The sequence below is a fragment of the Bombina bombina genome, chromosome 1, assembly GCF_027579735.1.
Source record: "Bombina bombina isolate aBomBom1 chromosome 1, aBomBom1.pri, whole genome shotgun sequence".
Classification (NCBI taxonomy): Eukaryota; Metazoa; Chordata; class Amphibia; order Anura; family Bombinatoridae; genus Bombina; species Bombina bombina.
This window is the reverse complement of record NC_069499.1, coordinates 588,914,828-588,936,693: the sequence shown is the minus strand read 5'-3', so window position 1 is coordinate 588,936,693 and position 21,866 is coordinate 588,914,828. Positions and strand designations below refer to the sequence as shown.

The 21,866-nt window shown below is 39.2% G+C and overlaps 1 protein-coding gene across 2 annotated transcripts in view; it reads left to right on the top strand.

Annotated features, from left to right (window-relative positions):
* Window positions 1-21,866, top strand: part of LOC128645682 (arf-GAP with GTPase, ANK repeat and PH domain-containing protein 1-like) — a 607,927-nt gene that overhangs the window by 360,316 nt on the left and 225,745 nt on the right. For both annotated transcript variants that reach the window (XM_053698867.1, XM_053698866.1), the window contains exons 3-5: window positions 254-341; window positions 18,573-18,658; window positions 20,263-20,404. In XM_053698867.1, the coding sequence (XP_053554842.1) occupies window positions 254-341; window positions 18,573-18,658; window positions 20,263-20,404 (316 nt within the window). The remainder of the gene's footprint in view (window positions 1-253; window positions 342-18,572; window positions 18,659-20,262; window positions 20,405-21,866) is intronic.

Sequence of the window (21,866 nt, the reverse complement as noted above, 5' to 3'; positions counted from 1 at the left end):
GTAAAATCTTGTTTTTAGAATGCATCATTCTAATGAATGATCAGCAAATGTATAATCTTTAAGAATTACATTAGCTAAGTGAATGTTTAGAAGAACCTGCCAGTTTGTGGATGTAGTGGAAAAAAAAAACACAACAAAAAAAATAAAATTGATATTGTAAATTTTACAGACAGATGTGATACATGTTAAAAAAAGTATTATCTTTATTTTAGTCTGTTTTATCACTAGTGACTGTTTTATTTGTCTTTTAAAGGGTATTGTAGGCAATCTGGCCAGTGGGAAGTCTGCGTTGGTGCACCGGTATCTTACCGGTACATATGTACAAGAAGAGTCTCCGGAAGGTGAGTACAATTGCCCCCAACAATTAATTAATGTCATTAGCATGTCACTGTAAGTGGAGATGTGTAGTACTAAAGTCACACTTTTATTTTTGTAAAGCAGCAACATATCTGATGCTGCTCAAGAATATTTACCTGTAGTATCAGATGGGGAAATGTTAGAGAGAACACATTTTTATTGCACTTTTGCTTATCTGGTGTTTCCTGCACTAGTACTGTGTGCAGTTATCTTCCTAATAATGATTCAAATAGTGTTAAGGGTGTGGCCATTTCTTATAGTTTTTGCTGCTTAGTTATGGGAAAGTATAAAGTCTGATCATGGCCAGATCATTCTTTAGAGGGCTTCTAACTGTCCTATGGCTGTGTTGCTTTATAATTATCAGTTATTATTTCTGTTTCCCCCTATAGGGCTTCTGTGGCCCTACCTGCTTACTCTTAATTGTCTAACGATGTCTACGTTAATGCCCCCGGGTGACTGATATGATGTGTGACTGCTGCCAAGGAGTCTTTTTGCTTTTGTTTATGTTCTGCACGTTCTTGGCCGCTCTGTGGCTGTCAAAGCATTTTCTCTCGCTCACTGCCTGTCCCATTGGTTCTTTGCAGATATGGATGCAGGTAAATATACATTCTCTACAAGCTGAGGAGACAGAGAGGCGACTGAGATACCTGGCGTAGAGTTTGCATTTTCTTCTGTGTTCTTCTTTCTTTATGTTCCCTTTTACATCTCTTAGTTTGGGTTACTCTCATCCCACACCCTCTGTCTCCCCAGTGTACCCGCTAGACTTTGTCACGTAGAAGCATCATCTGTCTAATGTTATAAAATGTCCCTGGAAGTCTGTCTGTCTCCTTTCATTACTGCAGAGAAGGCGCTGTGTGTCTGCCAGCAGCATGGTTTCCTTTGCTACACAAATGAGATAACAAGCTTGTTCTAACAGAGCACTGGGTAGGTGGGATGCCAGGACATTTCCGTCTGTACATGACATTAAGTAGGTAGTATGGGGTATGCTAGTGTTTAGATGACATTATTGATGCATACAGAGTGTGATATAATGTTGTGAATCAGAATATAGTGCTTTTATCAAAACATTAGATCAGTTGTGGCGATTTGTGGTGGGAGCCCTGGCTTTTCTAGGCAGTAATAGATATTATCCTAGTGTGTCACTCGCACAGCCAAGTAGCAAACTCAAACCTACATTCACTTTAGCTCCTGTAGTGCAATAAACAGGCTTTTTGGATGGAATGTTTTTTGTTTTAATGATTTAAACCTGGGCATTTGACACATCCTGTTGTTTGCCCCTTGTGTAGTGTTGTGTGACACATGGCTGTACCAGATCACGTTAGATCGGTGCTCTGCAGTTGTGAGGATTGTTTATTCGGGTAGCTAATTTACACAACTTTCTAATTTACTTCTATTATAACATGTTCTTTGTTCTTTTGTTGGAGAGCAGGGATGTAGGCTCTGGAAAGGTGCACGTTTCTGGAGCACTGTACGGCTGTAGTTTTTTGCAAGAATTTTCTCCATTTTTTTAAACATTTTTAATTGCATGCTCTGCCTGCATCACAAACGAATTTGGGGATTTCATATCCATTTAAACCTTTATGATTCAGATAGAGCAATAAAAAAAACAACTTTACATTCATCTTCTATTATCAAATTTGCTTTTTTTCTCTTGTTATCCTTTGATGAAGAGAAAACCTAGGTAGGCTCAGGACCAGCAATGCATTACTGGGAGATAGCTGAACACATCACATCAGGTGAGCAAATGACAAGAGGCATATGTGTGCAGCTGCTAATCACCAGCTAGCTCCCAGTAGTGCACTGTCTGAATCACAAAAGCTTACTTTAAAGGGACATTAAACCCAAAAATTTTCTTTCATAATTCAGACAGATAATACAATTTTAAACAACATTCCAATTTACTTCTATTATCTAATTTGCTTCATTCTTTAGATATCCTTTGTTAAAGAAATAGCAAAGCACATGGGCGAGCCAATCACAGGAGACGTCTATGTGCAGCCACCTATCAGAAGCTACTGAGCCTATCTAGATATGCTTTTCAGGAAAGAATATCAAGAGAATGAAGCAAATTAGATAATAGAAGTAAATTAGAAAGTTGCTTAAAATGATATTCTCTATCTGAATCATGAAAGAAAAAAATTGGGTTTAATGTCCCTTTAAACTGTGTCCCTTTAAGTCCTGCTTCTTCTTTACCATGTGGTGATGGTGAATTTGCTATGATTAGCTTTTAGCTAAGAATACCAAGAGAACAAAGCAAAATCGATGATAAAAGTAAATTAGAAAGCTGTTTAAAATGACGTGCCCTATCTGAATCATGAAAGTTTGGACTTTATTGTCCCTTTAAGTTGGAAAATTAGGTGGTTTTTTTTAGTTCTGAGAACTAATTGAGTATTCAGTAGGCCTCACAATGGCAGCAGATAATGGCAGGAGCACCCAGTAACAAGTCTTTAGAAAATATAGGTGAAGCGATGGTCAATGGATTTCGAACATGATTTTGCCTTCACAATGAGTCCCCATGGCAACCTCACAAGCATTTTTGAATCTAGCACATTGATTTATGATAGAGGCCTGGCTTTATCTCTACAACAGTTTGGTAATATCTATGGATTAGCCTAATTGTTTCCCTGCAGAATTGAGTTGTCTTCCTCTGGGATATTTAAATGATTTTCTTCTAGTGGTTTCTCTTGAGAGGTTGGTGATTCTTCTCTTGCAGGTAGCAGTGTCCTGAGTTCTTCATGCTCAGCATTGTAGTGGCATTTCTGTATTCTGATGCAGACTATGCCTGCAGATTCTATAACATTATAGTTACAGCTTCAGAGAGCATTTCATTCCATGACGCAGTTTTTTGTTTTACATAATTTCCATTTTTAGTATTTTTTTCCATTTTATGCTCAAACTATTTTCAGTTTGTTTTGCCTTCAACATCACACATGAAACTATGATTGCTATGTTCACTATAGCAATTATAAATCACTTTTTTATTTCCTCAAAGTTGTGTTCTGGATTGCTGGATGAGTGACATGAAACAGTAGACTGTCCATTTGCAGGGTCATGTCTTCCAGCTACAGAATAAAGGCATTTTCTACACTAACATTACTTAAGAGTCTGATGAGACTAGCCTTTTATCAGTCTCCTTGTCGGGACCAGGGATAGGCAAGGTGTTTGTACACGGACACTGGTGTCCGTGACTAGCCCTTGCAGTGTCTGCCACAACCTTAGTATATCTTTTCTTTCTGATTAAATAATAGGAATATAAAAAATATGTAGTGTGAATAAAGTTAGTGGCTTGTCAAGAGACTGCTAGCAATATTGGGTGATAAGTTATGGAATAAATAAAGCCTGAGTGAAATACTGGATGTGTATCTGCATCTGTATAATTACACCCAGCTCTATACAAAGACACAGTAGTGACACTGGCACATGCGTATAGCCAGACAAAGGGTTGGTTATAGGGTCAGTGGTATCTGCATCAGTATAATAACACCCAGCACTATATAATGACACAGTAGTGACACTGGCACATGGGTATAGCCAGAGGAGGACTGGTTATAGGATCAGTGGTATCTGCATCAGTATAATAACACCAAGCGCTATATAATGACACAGTAGTAAGACTGGCACATGCGTATAGCCAGACAAGGGCTGGTTATAGGATCAGTGGTATCTGCATCAGTATAATAACACCAAGCACTATATAATGACACAGTAGTAACACTGGCACATGGGTATAGCCAGAGGAGGGCTGGTTATAGGATCAGTGGTATTTGCATCAGTATAATAACACCAAGCACTATAAAATAATGTTTTTAATTTTAAATGTACCTTGGTGTCCTTCACTAAGGGCTGTATTTTGGAAAATGTCCACCACAGCCTTTGTCTGTGCCTATCCCTGGTCGGGACATTTGGTTTATATTGTCCTTACATTGGGTAAAACATCCATAACCCCTTGACTGCAGATGACCACACATGGGCATCATACCCATAATGCATTAAGTGCAGATGGCAACCATGTGTTGTCATCTTAGCACTTATCGAGCTGATAATGCGCCCCCCCACACACACACTTACCCCGCATCAGGAGTTTGGCTACTTACTGGCATCCTCAGGGAATCTGATGATGCCGGTGACGTCACCAGGCCCATTTTCTAAATCAGGCTCTCTAGGCACAAAACAGGTCATCAAAAAGGCCTAGAGACCTCTATGACCTCTTTTTTTTTTTTTTTAAAGCCCTGTAGCCCATCTTTAAGGTTTAATAGCCAGATGATCACTTTGCATAAATAAATGTGTATTTTTTTTTTTAGTAAAGGCTTATGGGAGTCCTAATGTGCAGATCACAGATACATAACTATACCCAAAGTCCTTTAGTTTAGAAAAAAAAAACACACACGCACACTATTCTTATAACCTTATTTATTAAAAATGTTATACAAATATAATTTTTGCACACATTTTGTTGTACAGTTTTTATTTGTCATGAAATATACATAAAATAGTATAATTTTAATCTGCTGTGTCTGCTGAAAAAAATAACAATAATATTTGTGTAAACAACAAAAAAAAACCTTCAATAGGGCTTTAATGTGAGCAGCACCTAAAAACTCCAAAGCAGCTCAGCGCAGGGGTGGAAATGATTCATTTTAAAGGGGTGGTAAACCTGCCAATCGTGTAACAACTCTAATTTAGCGGCACTACCTCAATTTTCTGCTTTGGGGGGTTTGTGTGCATGCACAAATCCTGAGCTAATATGGGGGTGGGGCACTTGGTTCCTTCATAAACACTCAGGGATTGCATCCACCCTTTAGGAGAAAGAGTCCAAGCACTCTACTTGTAAGTGGGACATGTCTTTCTGGCCCTGTGGTAAACACTAAGGTGTTTTATAGCTTCTTTTCAAATAACTACCTAATGCAGAGACACGTTCTATTACATGAAATACACAGTATAGCTACTAATGATCTTGGTTGTGTCTAGCATTTATCCCTGTTGGCTAAAAACAGACCATATTTTAAGGAATTCACTGTCTGAGTATTTCAAGTCAATTAGTAGTGCATGTGCTAAAATATTTTCACTGGGGGATAAGCAAAAATCTTCTCTGTTTTACGCCCTGTGGGATAAACATTGGGATGCAGACTTCAGCGTAACTGCTGATATCCGCGTCACCCATTGTTTCACCTTGCACATCGGGGTATCACATATACCGCTGCAGCAGTTCATAAAGTGCAGCAAGTCGGATAAACTAGCGAAGTCTAAAAATGTTCGTCAATACAAATTTCTGCCGTCGGCAGCGACTTACGGCACTTTAGAAACTGCCGGTGCCTAAGAATTTTTTTTTGAATCAAATCTCCCGGAAAAGACTAACCCGACACGTAAAACCCCTATACAAAAGTATTAACTCCCAAATCCGCCAACCTCAACATCACAAACTACGTAATAAATGTATTAACCCCGAATCTGCCATTAACCCACATCGCAAAGTACCTATTAAAACTATTAACCCCTAATTCGTCATTAACCTACATCGCAACAAATAAATAATAATAATAATAAATCTATTAACCCCTATCCGCCAAACCCACACAATGCAATAATCCTAATAAAACTATAAACCCCTAATCTGCCAAACCCCCACAACGAAAGTACCCTAATTAGCCTATTAACCCCTAATCCGTTAAACCTCCACAGCGCAAATAACAAATTTAATTACTAAGCCCCCTAAACCAACACCACTAAATTAACCCCAAATTACGTAAAATAATAAAATACTAAATTATAATTAAAATAAATCCTAACAGTACTTAGAAAAATAAACCTAAAATTAAATTAAAATAAATTAATCTAAAATTACCAAAATTAAAAAAGTCTAACAATACAGAAAATAATAAAATTATCCAAAATAAAACAAAAATTAAACCTAATCCCTATGAAAATAAAAAAGCCCCCCAAAAAAAGCTAAACTACCCATTGCCCCTAAAGGGGCATTTGTATGGGTATTGCCCTTAAAAGGGCATTCAACTCTTTTACTGCCCTTAAAAGGGTATTCAGCTCTTTTAAGATTGCCCATTAAAACCCTAATCTAAAAAAATAAATACATAAATAAAAGCCGAAGTCTAACCCCAAAATAGGGGCCAACATCTTCTTCCAAGCGGCGACCACTTCCTCCTTCATCCAGGACCAAGCCGTCGCGGAGATGAGCGCAGAGCAGGACCGGCGACCGCAGAGCCATGGACTATGGTGGCTTCTCTTCGTATGATCGCTGCCGTACGCTGAATAGTGAATTCAAGGTATGCGTTTAAATATGGCGTCCCTTGCATTCCTATTGGCTGATTTGATTCTTCAAATTCAAATCAGCCAATAGGATGAGAGCTACTTAAAGACTTTGTATTTTTTTAAGGTAAAATAGCTGTTTAATTTAGGGCAATGTCCTACAAAAGGCCCTTTTAAGGGCTATTGGTAGTTTAGTATTAGATTAGGGGGTGTTTTTATTTGGGGGGGGGGTTTATTTTCATAGGGATTAGGTTTAATTTTTTATTTTGGATAATTTGGTTTATTATTTTATGTAATGTTAGACTTTTTTTTTTTTTTTTAAATAATGTTAGCTTTTTTATTTTAATTGTAACTTGGTATTTTTTAATTTAGGTAATTGGGGTTAATTTAGGGGGTGTTAGGTTAGGGGGTTTAGTAATTTAATTAGTTATTTGCGTTGTGGGGGTTTGGTGGATTAGGGGTTAATAGGCTAATTAATATGTTTGCGTTGTGGGGGTTTGGTGGATTAGGGGTTAATAGATTTATTAGGATTATGGTGTTGTGTGGGTTTGGCGGATTAGGGGTTAATAGTTTTATTAGGTTTATTGCGTTGTGGGTTAATGATGGATTATTGGTTAATACATTTATTAGGTTTATTGCGATGTGGGTTAATTGTGGATTAGGGGTTAATATACTTTATTAGTTATTGTGGTGGGGGATTGCGGTTGACAGGTAGATAGATATTGTGCATGCGTTACGTGTTTGTTAATATTTTCACCCAGTTACGGGAGTTACAGTACTTTCATACTCAGTGCAAGACTTGCTGCGCCTGCCTATGTGTGGCGAGGTGAAAATGGAGTAAAATTTCTCCATTTATGCAGGGCAAGTCCTTGAGCTGAATATGTGATACCAATTTGCCACGCTGTTCTATGTTAGCTTATGGGAGTAAGCATTGCGGGCGACGGGTGATATATATGCCCCACATTTATATGCAGCGCCGTATATGTGATATTGAAACACGTAAAAAAACGTCGCCGGCTTTTGCGGGTGACGCCGCATATGTAATCTTGCCCTGGATGTCTGCTGTAGATCATATTTGGGCTTAGCTTTCTTTAAGATTAGTTTCTTATTTAGTTTTATATTATTATATATGAGAGGTGGTAAAGATATGAATAATTGATCTGGTTGATTGATTGAGATGTACACAGATTAAAAGTTAAAGTGCTTCTCAAACCTAATCAAGAAACCATTTAAATAGAGTATCACTCTCTTTTCTACTGCTAAATAAAGGATACCACACTTGCGTTGCATGAAGGTAGAATAAAATCAGATTGTGAAAAGATTCTCTCTCTTGTTTCCAGAGACATATATATGCCTGGCTCCATAAGAACAACATTTTTAATTAGACTTAAAGAACATAATCCTTTGAGCAACAGCAAGAAGTTGTTTTGTACAGAATATTGTCTGACATACGGCTTCCCTTTGAAATTGATGTTAGATTCTCTGCAGAAAACATTTGCTATCAAGAGGTCAGGAGGAATGAACATTTTTATTCACCATGTCAGGAAGGGGATCTTCTAGATGACTGATCTTTCTTAATAGAGAAAATACAGATGTAACTATGAGAGCCTTGGAAAACCTCTTGTGTAGCAGACAGCTCTCTGTTTTGCCATGCTTAGACAATGTCCATTTCAGACCTTTAAATCCAAGAAGTAATCAAAACAGGTTACCATCTGAAATGTGAATAGTCTCAGATGTTTAACTTGTTTACCATCTGCACTGAGTTTGAGTTGAACTTGTTGAAGAAAAGACAAATCAGAAACTTAGAATTGTAGAGTTCAAGGCCTGCAATAAGTCTGCTAGAAATACATTCCGTTCTACAGAACTATGTTGATCAACTGCATTTGAAGACTTTGCTCTAGGGGTGCATGTTTTGATCTCCTTCTAAACCTGTGAAATACGTTTTTGTGTGGAATCTGATGTTGTAAGTTTTGCTTTGAACATTTCGTTTGGAAGGAAGAGTAGCTAAACTACAATCATTTGAAAAAGAAAATAGATTTGTGCTTCAGCAAAGGGATACAACCTCTCTTCATTTTGTCTAGTTCTGACAGAGGACACCACCTGAATGTACTAAACCATATGAATATATATATATATATATATATATATATATATATATATATATATATATATATATATATAATATCCATTATAGAAGAGGACTTCACTCACTGGATTTGGTCTGAGGAAGGGGTCTGCGTACCCCGAAACGTCACCTTAATAAAAATATTTATTTTATATACCAAATCCAGTGAGTGCAGTCCTCTTCTATAATGGATTATTGATATACCTGACTTTGCACCCTGGTTGATGTCCCTATTGCATTGTGAGTGCAGACACACATGGAAGTTATATATATATATATATATATATATATATATATATATATAAAATTGCAGAGGTGAACGGCACTCACGAGTATGTCAGCTACCTGGTGCTCACACTAGGGAGAGACAAACAGTAAAGCAGTTATGGATCCCACGGACGGACTCCGTGTTGCAGCAGGAACCAAGAAAAGCAGGCACACAGGTTTTTTCATAAACACTCCGGTTTATTTGCAAAGTTGATTACCAAACGTTTCGGCTCACACACGAGCCTTTGTCAATGGTGTACAAAACCAAATGTGGAAAACTAGAGCACAAACTAACCTTAAATACCCACCCAGCCCAAGTGATAGACCAATCAGAGAGAGTAACCGCGGCACACCCACTCACACAGACCTAAACAGCTTATTGCCGGGCTCAATGTGGGCGTCACGTGACGTCATCACGTTACCGCCGTCCTGTGTGTAACCATGGAAACATGCGTAACCATGGAGACAAAACATACACAAATGTACTGTGCGGGTGCGCTGGCGGGTAAGCCTCTGATGGAAAACATATCAATTAATCAAACAGTGATCTGAATACCCCTATATACAAATCCAATAAAGGAATAGGTATCTATCTATATGCAACACTAAGACAAACCTAATACGTAACTTATAAAGTAAAAAGCGCAACACGGAGTCCGTCCGTGGGATCCATAACTGCTTTACTATATATATATATATATATCTGTTTCATCATGAAGAGCTGACAATAAAGAGACTGACTGAATTACACAATGATGTTGGAAGGATATAATCCCAACAAAATAGGCATTGGAAAGATGCATTATTGTACATTATTGTGTGTTGAATCCCATCACGCACAGACAAAGCAAGATCTGTATAATTTCAATGGACATTGTAATTGTATTTAAAAATGATTTCATCAGTATGAAACAGCAGCAGTTAAACTTGTAGGCATGTGAAATATATAATGTTTAAAATTTAAGCTAACAGACCAGCATCAGATGTTCACTTACTACTGATGCTCGTTGCCATATATGTACATTGGTGATGCAAGCTGTATTAGCTGGATTTTAGAAAAAAGCTTTTTTACATTTTTTTTGTTCATGCAACAAAAAATCAGCATGTATTTTGCTCTTTCATTCGGATGACAATATTTCTCTTGCAAGATGTATTGAGTCCACGGATTCATCCATACTTGTGGGATATTCTCCTTCCTAACAGGAAGTGGCAAAGAGAGCACCCACAGCAGAGCTGCCTACATAGCTCCTCCCTTAGCTCCCCCCCCCCCCCCAAGTCATTCTCTTTGCCTGCTAACTGCTAGGAAGGGTAAAGTGAGGGTGGTGACAAAAATGTTAGTTTTTATTTTCTCAAGCAAAAGTTTGTTATTTTAAATGGTACCGGTGTGTACTATTCACTCTCTGGCAGAAAAGGGATGAAGATTTCTGCAAGGAGGATGATGATCTTAGCACTTTGTAACTAAGATCCACTGCTGTTCCCACAGAGGCTGAGGAGTACAGGAAAACTTCAGTTGGGGGAATGGTTTGCATGCTAAGCTGCATTGAGGTATGTTCAGTCAATTTTTTTCTAGACAGACTGTGATAATTCTATAAAAGGCTGACAATATCCCCATGAGGGAAGGGTAAGCTGTATTCAGACACTTAATAGAGAATCCCAGCTTGCATAAAGGGCTCATTTGTTACTGGTGGCACTTATGGGAAAACGTTTTTTTTTTTATTGAAAACTTAACGTTTTTTAAGGGACTTTAAGGGGTCTTTGTGGCTTATTTAAGGGTTATTAACCCACATGGCTAGTTTAGAAACACTTTGGTGTGTTTCTTTTAGGCCCCACTAACATCGAGTGATGTGGGAGGGGCCTATTTTCACGCCTCAGTTGCGCAGTTTCTTTTACTCTGAAGACATCCAGCTTCTTCTCCAAAGGGTCCTGCTGTGTTTGAGGGCCTAAAAGAAGTTTTTTCCCCACAAATCTATCCTAAAGGGCAGGTAGGCGCCACAGCAGAGCTGTGGCAAGGTGCTGAACGTTTTTTAGACCGATTTTTGACGTTTTGTCAATCCGGTTTTTACATTAAGGGGTTAATCGTTTATTTGGCTGTCTGTGCAAACTTACTAAGGCTTTATGATTCTACTGTAAAAATTTTGTAAAGTTTACTGCCTTTTTACACTGTTTTGCAGAGTTTGTGCATCTTTTTTTTCTCTTAAAGGCACAGTACTGTTTTTTTCTCTTAAAGGCACAGTACTGTTTTTTTCTAAGTATTATTTACTTTGAATAAAGTGTTTTCCAAGCTTGCTTGTTTCATTACTAGCCTGTTTAACATGTCTGACACCAAGGAAAATCCTTGTTCAATGTGTTTAGAAGCCATTGTGGAACCCCCTCTTAGAATGTGTCCCACTTGCACTGATATGTCTATAAATTATAAAGAGCATATTATAGCACTTAAAAATATAGCAATAGATGATTCTCAGACAGAAGGAATTGAGGGTTTGCCATCTAGCTCTCCCCAAGTGTCGCAACCAGTAACGCCCGCAGAAGTGACGCCAAGTACCTCTAGTGCGTCAACTTCATTTACTTTACAAGACATGGCCACATTTATGAATACAACCCTCACAGCGGTTTTATCTAAAATGTCTGGTTTACAAGGAAAGCGTGACAGCTCTGGGTTAAGAACAACTGAGCCTTCTGACGCTTTAGTAGCCGTATCCGATATACACTCACAATGTTCTGAAGTAGGGGTAAGGGATTTGCTATCTGAGGGAGAGATTTCTGATTCAGGGAAGACGCTCCCTCAGACAGATTCTGATATGACGGCCTTTAAATTTAAGCTTGAACACCTCCGCTTGTTGCTCAGGGAGGTATTAGCGACTCTGGATGATTGTGACCCTATAGTGGTCCCAGAGAAATTGTGTAAAATGGACAAATACTTAGAGGTTCCTGTTTACACTGATATTTTTCCAGTCCCTAAGAGGATTGTGAATATTGTTACTAAGGAGTGGGATAGACCAGGTATACCGTTCGCTCCCCCTCCTATTTTTAAGAAAATGTTTCCCATATCTGACACTATGCGGGACTCGTGGCAGACGATTCCTAAGGTGGAGGGAGCTGTTTCTACTCTCGCTAAGCGTCCAACTATACCTATCGAAGACAGTTGTGCTTTCAAAGATCCTATGGATAAAAAATTAGAGGGTCTCCTAAAGAAAATTTTTGTTCATCAAGGTTTTCTTCTCCAACCTATTGCGTGCATTGTTCCCATAACTACTGCAGCTGCTTTCTGGTTCAAGGCTCTAGAAGAGGCTCTTCAGATGGAGACTCCATTAGAGGATATTATGGATAGAATTAAGGCCCTTAAGTTGGCTAATTCTTTCATTACAGATGCCGCTTTCCAACTGGCTAAATTAGTGGCAAAGAATTCAGGTTTTGCCATTTTAGCACGCAGGGCGTTATGGCTTAAGTCCTGGTCTGCTGATGTGTCATCAAAATCTAAACTTTTGAACATCCCTTTCAAAGGAAAGACCCTATTCGGGCCTGAACTGAAGGATATTATTTCAGACATCACTGGAGGGAAAGGCCACACCCTCCCTCAGGATAAAACAAATAAAATAAGGACCAAACAAAATAATTTTCGTTCCTTTCGGAACTTCAAGGGTGGTCCCGCTTCAGCTTCCCCTGCTGCAAAGCAAAAGGGTAATTTTGCCCAATCCAAATCAGTCTGGAAACCTAACCAGGCTTGGAACAAGGGTAAACAGGCCAAGAAGCCTGCTGCTGCCTCCAAGACAGCATGAAGGGGTAGCCCCCGATCCGGGACCGGATCTAGTAGGGGGCAGACTCTCTCGATTCACGATTCCTAGGCATTGGAAATTGTGTCCCAGGGATATCTTCTGGACTTCAAAGACTCCCCCCAAGGGGGAGATTTCACGTTTCTCAATTGTCTGCAAACCAGACAAAGAGAGAGGCGTTCTTACGCTGTGTAGAAGACCTACATACCATGGGAGTGATCCGCCCAGTTCCAAAAGCGGAACAAGTGCTAGGTTTTTACTCAAACCTGTTTGTGGTTCCCAAAATAGAGGGAACTTTCAGACCAATCTTGGATCTCAAAATTCTAAACAAATTCCTCAAGGTTCCATCATTCAAGATGGAGACTATTCGGACTATTCTACCTCTGATCCAGGAGGGTCAATATATGACTACCGTGGACTTAAAGGATGCGTATCTACACATCCCTATTCACAGAGATCATCATCAATTCCTCAGATTTGCCTTTCTGGACAGGCATTACCAGTTTGTGACTCTTCCCTTCGGGTTGGCCACGGCTCCCAGGATTTTCACAAAGGTGCTAGGGCCCCTTTTGGGGGTTTTAAGACCGCGGGGCATAGCAGTGGTGCCTTATCTAGATGACATCTTAATTCAGGCGTCGACTTTCCAGTTAACCAAGTCTCACACGGACATCGTGTTGGCTTTTCTGAGATCTCACGGGTGGAAGGTGAACATAAAAAAAGAGTTCTCTCTTCCCTCTCACAAGAGTTTCCTTCCTAGGGACTCTGATAGACTCGGTAGAAATGAAAATATTTCTGACGGAGGTCAGAAAATCAAAACTCTTAACCACTTGCCGAGGTCTTCATTCCATTCCTCGGCCATCAGTGGCTCAGTGTATGGAGGTAATCGGACTCATGGTAGCGGCAATGGACATCATTCCTTTTGCCCGCCTACACCTCAGACCACTGCAGCTATGCATGCTCAAACAGTGGAATGGGGATTATGCAGATTTATCTCCGCAAATACATCTGGATCAGGAGACCAGAGATTCTCTTCTCTGGTGGTTGTCTCAGGACCACCTGGCTCAGGGAATGTGTTTCCGCAGGCCAGAGTGGATCATTGTAATGACAGATGCCAGCCTGATAGGCTGGGGTGCAGTCTGGAACTCCCTGAAAGCACAGGGCTTATGGTCTCAAGAGGAAACTCTCCTCCCGATAAACATTCTAGAACTGAGAGCGATATTCAATGCGCTTCAGGCGTGGCCTCAACTAGCTGCGGCCAAATTCATCAGATTTCAGTCGGATAACATCACGACTGTAGCTTATATCAATCACCAAGGAGGAACACGGAGTCCTCTAGCGATGATGGAAATAAACAAAATAATCCGATGGGCGGAGACTCACTCTTGCCATCTTTCAGCAATCCATATCCCAGGGGTAGAGAACTGGGAGGCGGATTTCCTCAGTCGTCAGACTTTTCATCCGGGGGAGTGGGAGCTCCATCCAGAAGTATTTGCCCAGCTGACTCAGCTATGGAGCATACCAGAATTGGATCTGATGGCGTCCCTTCAGATTGACAAGCTTCCTTGTTACGGGTCCAGGTCCCGGGATCCCCAGGCGGTACTGATAGATGCTCTAGCAGTGCCCTGGTCCTTCAATCTGGCCTATGTATTTTTACCGTTTCCTCTCCTCCCACGTCTGGTTGCCAGAATCAAGCAGTAGAGAGCTTCGGTGATTCTGATAGCACCTGCGTGGCCACGCAGTACTTGGTATGCAGACCTAGTGGACATGTCATCTGTTCCACCGTGGACTCTGCCAATGAGGCAGGACCTTCTAATCCAAGGTCCTTTCAAGCATCCAAATCTAATTTCTCTGCGTCTGACTGCTTGGAGATTGAACGCCTGATTTTATCAAAGCGTGGTTTCTCTGAGTCGGTCATTGATACCCTGATTCAAGCTAGAAAGCCTGTCACCAGGAAAATCTATCATAATATTTGGCGCAAATATCTTTATTGGTGTGAATCCAAGGGTTACTCATGGAGTAAGATTAGGATTCCTAGAATATTGTCGTTTCTCCAAGAAGGATTGGAGAAGGGGTTATCAGCTAGCTCCTTAATAGGACAGATTTATGCTTTGTCTATTCTTTTACACAAGCGTCTGACAGATGTCCCAGACGTTCAAGCGTTTAGTCAGGCTTTAGTCAGAATCAAGCCTGTATTCAAACCTGTTGCTCCGCCATGGAGCCTAAACTTAGTTCTTAAAGTTCTTCAAGGGGTTCCGTTTGAACCCATGCATTCCATAGATATTAAGCTTCTATCTTGGAAAGTTCTGTTTTTGGTAGCTATCTCTTCGGCTCGAAGAGTTTCTGAGTTATCTGCTTTACAGTGTGACTCACCTTATCTTGTTTTCCATGCAGATAAGGTGGTTTTGCGTACCAAACCTGGATTCCTTCCTAAGGTTGTTTCTTATAGGAATATCAATCAGGAAATTGTTGTTCCTTCGCTGTGTCCTAATCCTTCTTCAAAGAAGGAACGTCTGTTGCACAATCTTGATATGGTTCGTGCTTTAAAGTTCTACTTACAAGCAACCAAAGATTTCTGGTAAGCGGAGAGGCCAAAAGGCTACGGCTACCTCTTTCTTCTTGGCTGAAAAGCATCATCCGTTTGGTTTATGATGCTGCTGGCCAGCAGCCTCCTGAAAGGATTACTGCTCATTCTACTAGAGCAGTGGCTTCCACATGGGCTTTTAAAAATGAGGCTTCTGTTGAACAGATTTGTAAGGCGTCGACTTGGTCTTCGCTTCATACTTTTTCCAAATTTTACAAATTCGATCCTTTTGCTTCTTCGTAGGCTATTTTTGGGAGAAAGGTTCTACAAGCAGTGGTGACTTCCGTTTAAGGTACCTGTCTTGTCCCTCCCTTCATCCGTGTCCTAAAGCTTTGGTATTGGTATCCCACAAGTATGGATGAATCCGTGGACTCGATACATCTTGCAAGAGAAAACAGAATTTATGCTTACCTGATAAATTTCTTTCTCTTGCGATGTATCGAGTCCACGGCCCGCCCTGTCTGTTTAAGACAGGTAATATATTTTTATTTAAAAAACTTCAGTCACCTCTGCACCCTATAGTTTCTCCTTTTTCTTCCTAGCCTTCAGTCGAATGACTGGGGGGTGGAGCTAATGGAGGAGCTATGTAGGCAGCTCTGCTGTGGGTGCTCTCTTTGCCACTTCCTGTTAGGAAGGAGAATATCCCACAAGTATGGATGAATCCGGGGACTCGATACATCGCAAGAGAAAGAAATTTATCAGGTAAGCATAAATTCTGTTTTTCTACAGTAAAGTAAAGTGTTCCTTTAAGGGTACTCTGATAAGTCTACTTCATGGGCAGTAGATCTGAAGATCTCAGTGTGAGACTTAAAGGGACACTGAACCCAATTTTTTTCTTTTGGAATTCAGATAGAGCATGCAATTTGAATTAACTTTCTTATTTACTCCTATTATCAAATTGTCTTAATTCTCTTGGTATCTTTCTTTGAAATGCAAGAATGTAAGTTTAGATGCCGGGCCATTTTTGGTGAACAACCTGGGTTGTTCTTGCTGATTCGTGGATAAATTCATCCACCAATAAACAAGTGCTTTCCATGGTTCTGAACCAAACAAAAGCTTAGATGTCTTCTTTTTCAAACAAAGAAAGCAAGAGAACGAAGAAAAATTGATAATAGGAGTAAATTAGAAAGTTGCTTAAAATTGCATGCTCTATCTGAATCACGAAAGAAAAAATTTGGGTTCAGTGTCCCTTTAAAGAAAGCAGCTGTTTAGTGTCAAATGAAAAAATGTGTGCAATCGTGTATGTATTTCATACAGCAATGTTGTTTTAGTACTTATATGGTATATCTCATCTGGTTGAATTACACTGAAAGAACATATCTGTTTTTAAGCTCAGAGTAAAAAAATTAAAATCTATTTTCAGTTTTTGATGATACATTCTATTTCTATTCTAACTGGTAAATACATTTTAAATAGATATTGAAACCTGGTGTAGGCAGCCTTTTTGCTTGTGTGCTCAGCCACAGGTGGGTGTAGTCTGAACCCCAGCCAGGCTTGTTTATATATAGCACAGAGTGGGCATTAGGTGAAGAGTTATATCTGGTTATATGAATGGTAAAGCACAATCAAATCCTCCTGGTGATTTGGTGACCTACAGATCTTGGCTAAGACTAATGTTATGCTCCTTGTGCGAATAGCCCAAATGTAGAAATGTTTTAGGAGTATATGTTTGTTACTCCTATTTTATGTATGATTTCGATTTTTGGTACATTTATGTCCAAACTAAGTATTCTGAAACCTCATGAAGTTTGCTGGAGTCCTATGAAACAGTAACCTTTTAGCGCCAGTTAAAAACTATATACTAGTGGTTGACGAATATGTTCAAAGATTAGGAGCCAGTAAGAATATTTTGGAGCCAGGCATATTTTTAGGAGCCAGACAGTTGGATTTGTATATATATATATATATATATATATATATGGATAATAACCCAAAAGTTAGGAGCCAGGGGTAAAATTCTAGAAACCAGTGGCTTCCAGGCTCCTGGGTTTGTCGATCCCTGCTATATAGAATATGTTGGAAGCACTGAATAAAGTGTAGTGAATAAAGCGTAATCCCTATATGGTGTTCAGAAGACCCATGCCTAACATTATCTGACATGTCCTTGGCATAGTGGTCTGGGAGGCCCTTATATACATGGCACAATATGTAGTGTTTTGTGGGTATTGTATTGGGGCCCAGGGTATAGCATTTGGGAAGAAGGAATTGTGTTTTGGTTAGCTGTACATGTTCTGTGGATCCTTGTTGCCTTAATATTAGGTTTACCTTTGGTTCAGGAGTGTTCAGTTAGTTTAGGGTTTGCGTAAGTGTGATTGAAAGGTTCTAGTTTAACTGTACCTAGGTGTTCATGGGTAGGGTATTATTATGACTCCTGATGAAGACTTTTGAGACATTGAAGTTAAGTTATCCAGAGTTGTATTGGATGGGTGTTTGGACATTTTTATGTAGAAGAATTGCTAGGGGGTTTTGGTATTCATTAATGGGATTTGTTTCACAGGGTGGGTTTTCTTCATTTCTGTTTATTAAGTCTCCCATTGTCTTGTGCTGAACCCATCTCTTACATTTTATGTGACCGTGTGTGGTACAGATCACAACTGGGCAGGGCTTCATGTGTGGGTATACTTAGGGCCTATGTGACATGGTTTCCACGTAACACACATCCCATAAAAGTGTGTAAGTGGAGTACATTTACCAGTAGTAGATCTAGCAGTGATTTATTTCACAATCATCTGTGTGCAGTTGGGAATGTAATGCAGCCCTGTCCTTAGTTGTGGTTCTTGACACATCTTCCCATGATCCCCCAGAACAATCTCAGCATTACTTGTGGGAAAGACTAATAAATATGCAGTTTTATGTAATTAGTAATTTTTTGTATAAAAGAATGTGTAATTACTAATCATTTTGTGTATCTCATCAGTAAAGAAATGAGAGATATTCCCCTCTAAATTATTTGTGAATCTGGGTCTCTGGCAGTTTTTTGTATTGATCTGGTGTAAAATGAAAAAATGTGTTCAATCACATGTTTTAAAATTCTTAAGGCTTTAAGAAAAATATGTGACAAACATTTAATCTCAAAAGCTGATCAAATTATGTTATGTAGATGGTTACCCTTGTATCTTTTGGTTCTCCCACAAGCAATGCCACACCTACCCCCCCCCCCTCCATCCCCTTACTGTTCTGGCTCTGTTTAACTCTCTCGTTTGGGTGACAGGTGGTAGGTTCAAGAAGGAAATTGTGGTGGATGGACAGAGCTACCTCCTGCTGATCCGGGATGAGGGTGGACCTCCAGAAGCACAGGTAGCATCTCACTATTCCTCAGGGTTCATATTCTTATGTCCCAACTCTGATCTGCTTCTTCTCTTCACATATGATACATACATATTACATATCTCTGTATCCCCCCTCTCTCTCTGTCCTATCACAGAATATAATGCAGCTCATGACAGTTAAGCCATATGCAAGGGTGATAAAGGTTTTTGAGAGCTGTTATTGAAACAATGTAAAAAAAAAAGAAAAGTCCAGGCCTTTTCACAGCATCACAGCCATAATATTGCGATGGCACGAATGTCAGATACAGAAAGTCCAAACTCCACTTGTTCCTATATTGTCACAAGAGGCTCTTCTTATAGTTGTAAAGACCCTTCAGGATAAGGTACCTGAAAGAAAAGCAAACACAAAGAAACCCCACATGTGCAGAACATAGAGGTACAAATGCCTGGCTGAGCCAATGTGTTGCATGCGGTAACTGTCATTCACCTTCTGCTCTGGACCATCATTCACTGGGTTCACAGTGTCTTGCGACAGGACGTCTGTAATTCATATACCAGTCCCCGGTGTAAAGGCCCGCAAAGGATACCAAACAGGGTCTTTTCATTAAATTAAATTATTTGTTCAAAATAAAAGTTCATACACAATTAGAATGTTAATCATCATATACCCACAACCCCCCAGCTCCTATAGGTGTATTACTGATATGTTTAATTCACTATTGTATTGTAAGAACCCGGGTTGAGTTTCAGTTGTTACATGTAAATTGTATAGTCATACAGTACTGTGTAAAGTGATCATTTACATAACATCTTTGATGCAGGTGGCGAATCTGGCGATGCTGCTTTGACTATATCGCCAGTATCAGAGAAGCATCCCCACCCGCTGAAGTGTATGTAAGACGCCTCTCAGCGATGCTACCATTAAACACTACTGTCAATATTTCTCTGGCTTTCTCAACTTCGTGACGGACCCCTTTGGAATTTTTTCCACATAGTGGTGCTTTCGATCATCAGAGAGAGTAGACACTAAATACCCTGTAGATATCTAACTAGCTTGTTACACTTAATGTGCAAAACAACAAGTTTAATCAGGATAAATAAACCTGGCTCCACACTCTCCACTCATTCTTGATACATTTTACTCCATGCCCTCTACTTCTCTCTGTCTCCTCCTCTTTACTTGTGCCCCTTCTTGCCCTGCCCACCACTCTCCTCTTCACATGGTCCACTTCTCACTCATTTCCTTTCCCAATGTTCCTCTGCATCTCACCTCCATTTCCTTCCTTCCTTCTTCATAAACTGTTCATGCTCTCTTCACTCTATTTTCTTCTCCACCTCCTGTCATTATCACTGAAACTTACCAGTGCCCTTCTATCTCTGTTCCCTACAGTTTGCTGTCCTGCTCACTCACTTTCCATTTCCACTTATTTTACTTTTCTCACTGATTTTGCCTTCTTCACTTATTCTATTTCCCTCCACTCACACTTACGCCTCCATCTCCAGTAACACCTCACTTTAGTCCCTCAACATTTTTACCTTCCTATTTCTCACTTCCTCTGATATCTGTTTCTTAAAATCTATTATTTTGCCTACTGTTTCCCCTCCTCATTATTTTTGCTTACAACACTCCAGTTTGCCATGTGGGTAGATGCCGTTATCTTCGTCTTCAGTCTAGAGGATGAGATCAGCTTTCAGACAGTCTATCACTACTACAGCCGTCTTGCTAACTACCGCAACACCAATGAGATCCCTATGGTGCTGGTGGGCACACAAGGTGAGTGAGTGAAGCATCTAAACAATAGGCAATGAGTACCTTCTACAATATGTAGCTATTCCTTAGGAATTAGTGCCCTCTAGTGGTCTTTTAACTAACTGCAGAAACATCAAATTAAACCTTCAACTTAAAATCTATAGAACATATTTTATACAGACATGCCTCGCTTTTTTGCACTTCGCAGATATATTGCTCTTTTTACAAATTTATTTTATATATAGAGGCATACCTTGTTTTATTGCTCTTTTTACAAATTGAAGGTTTGTGGAACCCTGTGTCGAGCAAGTCTATCTGCGCCATTTTTCCAACATATATACACATATAAACACATAAATACAAATGAATACACATATATACACATATAAACACATAAATACAAATGAATACACATATATACACATATAAACACATAATTACAAATGAATACACATATATACACATATAAACACATAAATACAAATGAATACACATATAAACACATAAATACACATATATATATACACATATAAACACATAAATACAAATGAAAACACATAAATACAAATGAATACACATATATACACATATAAACACATAAATTCAAATGAATACACATATATACACTCATATACTTAAACACCACCGGCAAAAAGATGACTCACTGAAGGCTCAGATGATGGTTAGCATTTTTTAGCAATAAAGTATTTTTAAATTAAGACATGTACAATGTTTTTTTTAGACACAATGCTATTGCACACTTAATAGACTACAGAGTAGTGTATATATAAATAGTATATGCACTGGGAAACCAAAAACTTAATGTGAATCACTTTATTGTTATTTTGGCTTTATTCCAGTGGTATGGAACCGAACCCGCAATATCTCCGTGGTACACCTGTATTTATAAAGCTCTTGAAAAAATTAAGAGACCACTGTAAAATTATCAGTTTCTCTGGTTCTACTATTTATAGGTATGTGTTTGAGTAAAATGAACATTTTGTTTTATACTATAAACTACTGACAACATTTCTCCCGAATTAAAAATAAAAATATTGTCCTTTAGAGGATTTATTATATTATGTATACCACTGCTGAGGTCATCCCTATCTTATTGCAATAGGAACAGTTGGATGGCAAAAACAGTGCTAATAGTACCTCAAAAGTAATTGGAATAAAAAAAATAACTATTGATGATGTCAAGAGTTGAAAAGAACATTTTTGCGTGAGGAAAAGAAGGGTTAAATTCTGGCTTTACTGGCAGAAGGATATAGTGAGCATCGGGTTGGTTTCATCATTAAACTTTCAAAAACTGTGGTTCATAAGAACAAGGCCAAGCAGCAGACATTGGGAACAACAAAGTTACAGTCTGGTAGAGGGCAAAAACGACTCTACACTGCCTGGAGTAAGGACCAACTCATTTGAATGTCACTCAACAATCATAGGATGACATCAAGAGACCGACAAAAAGAATGACAAATGGCGC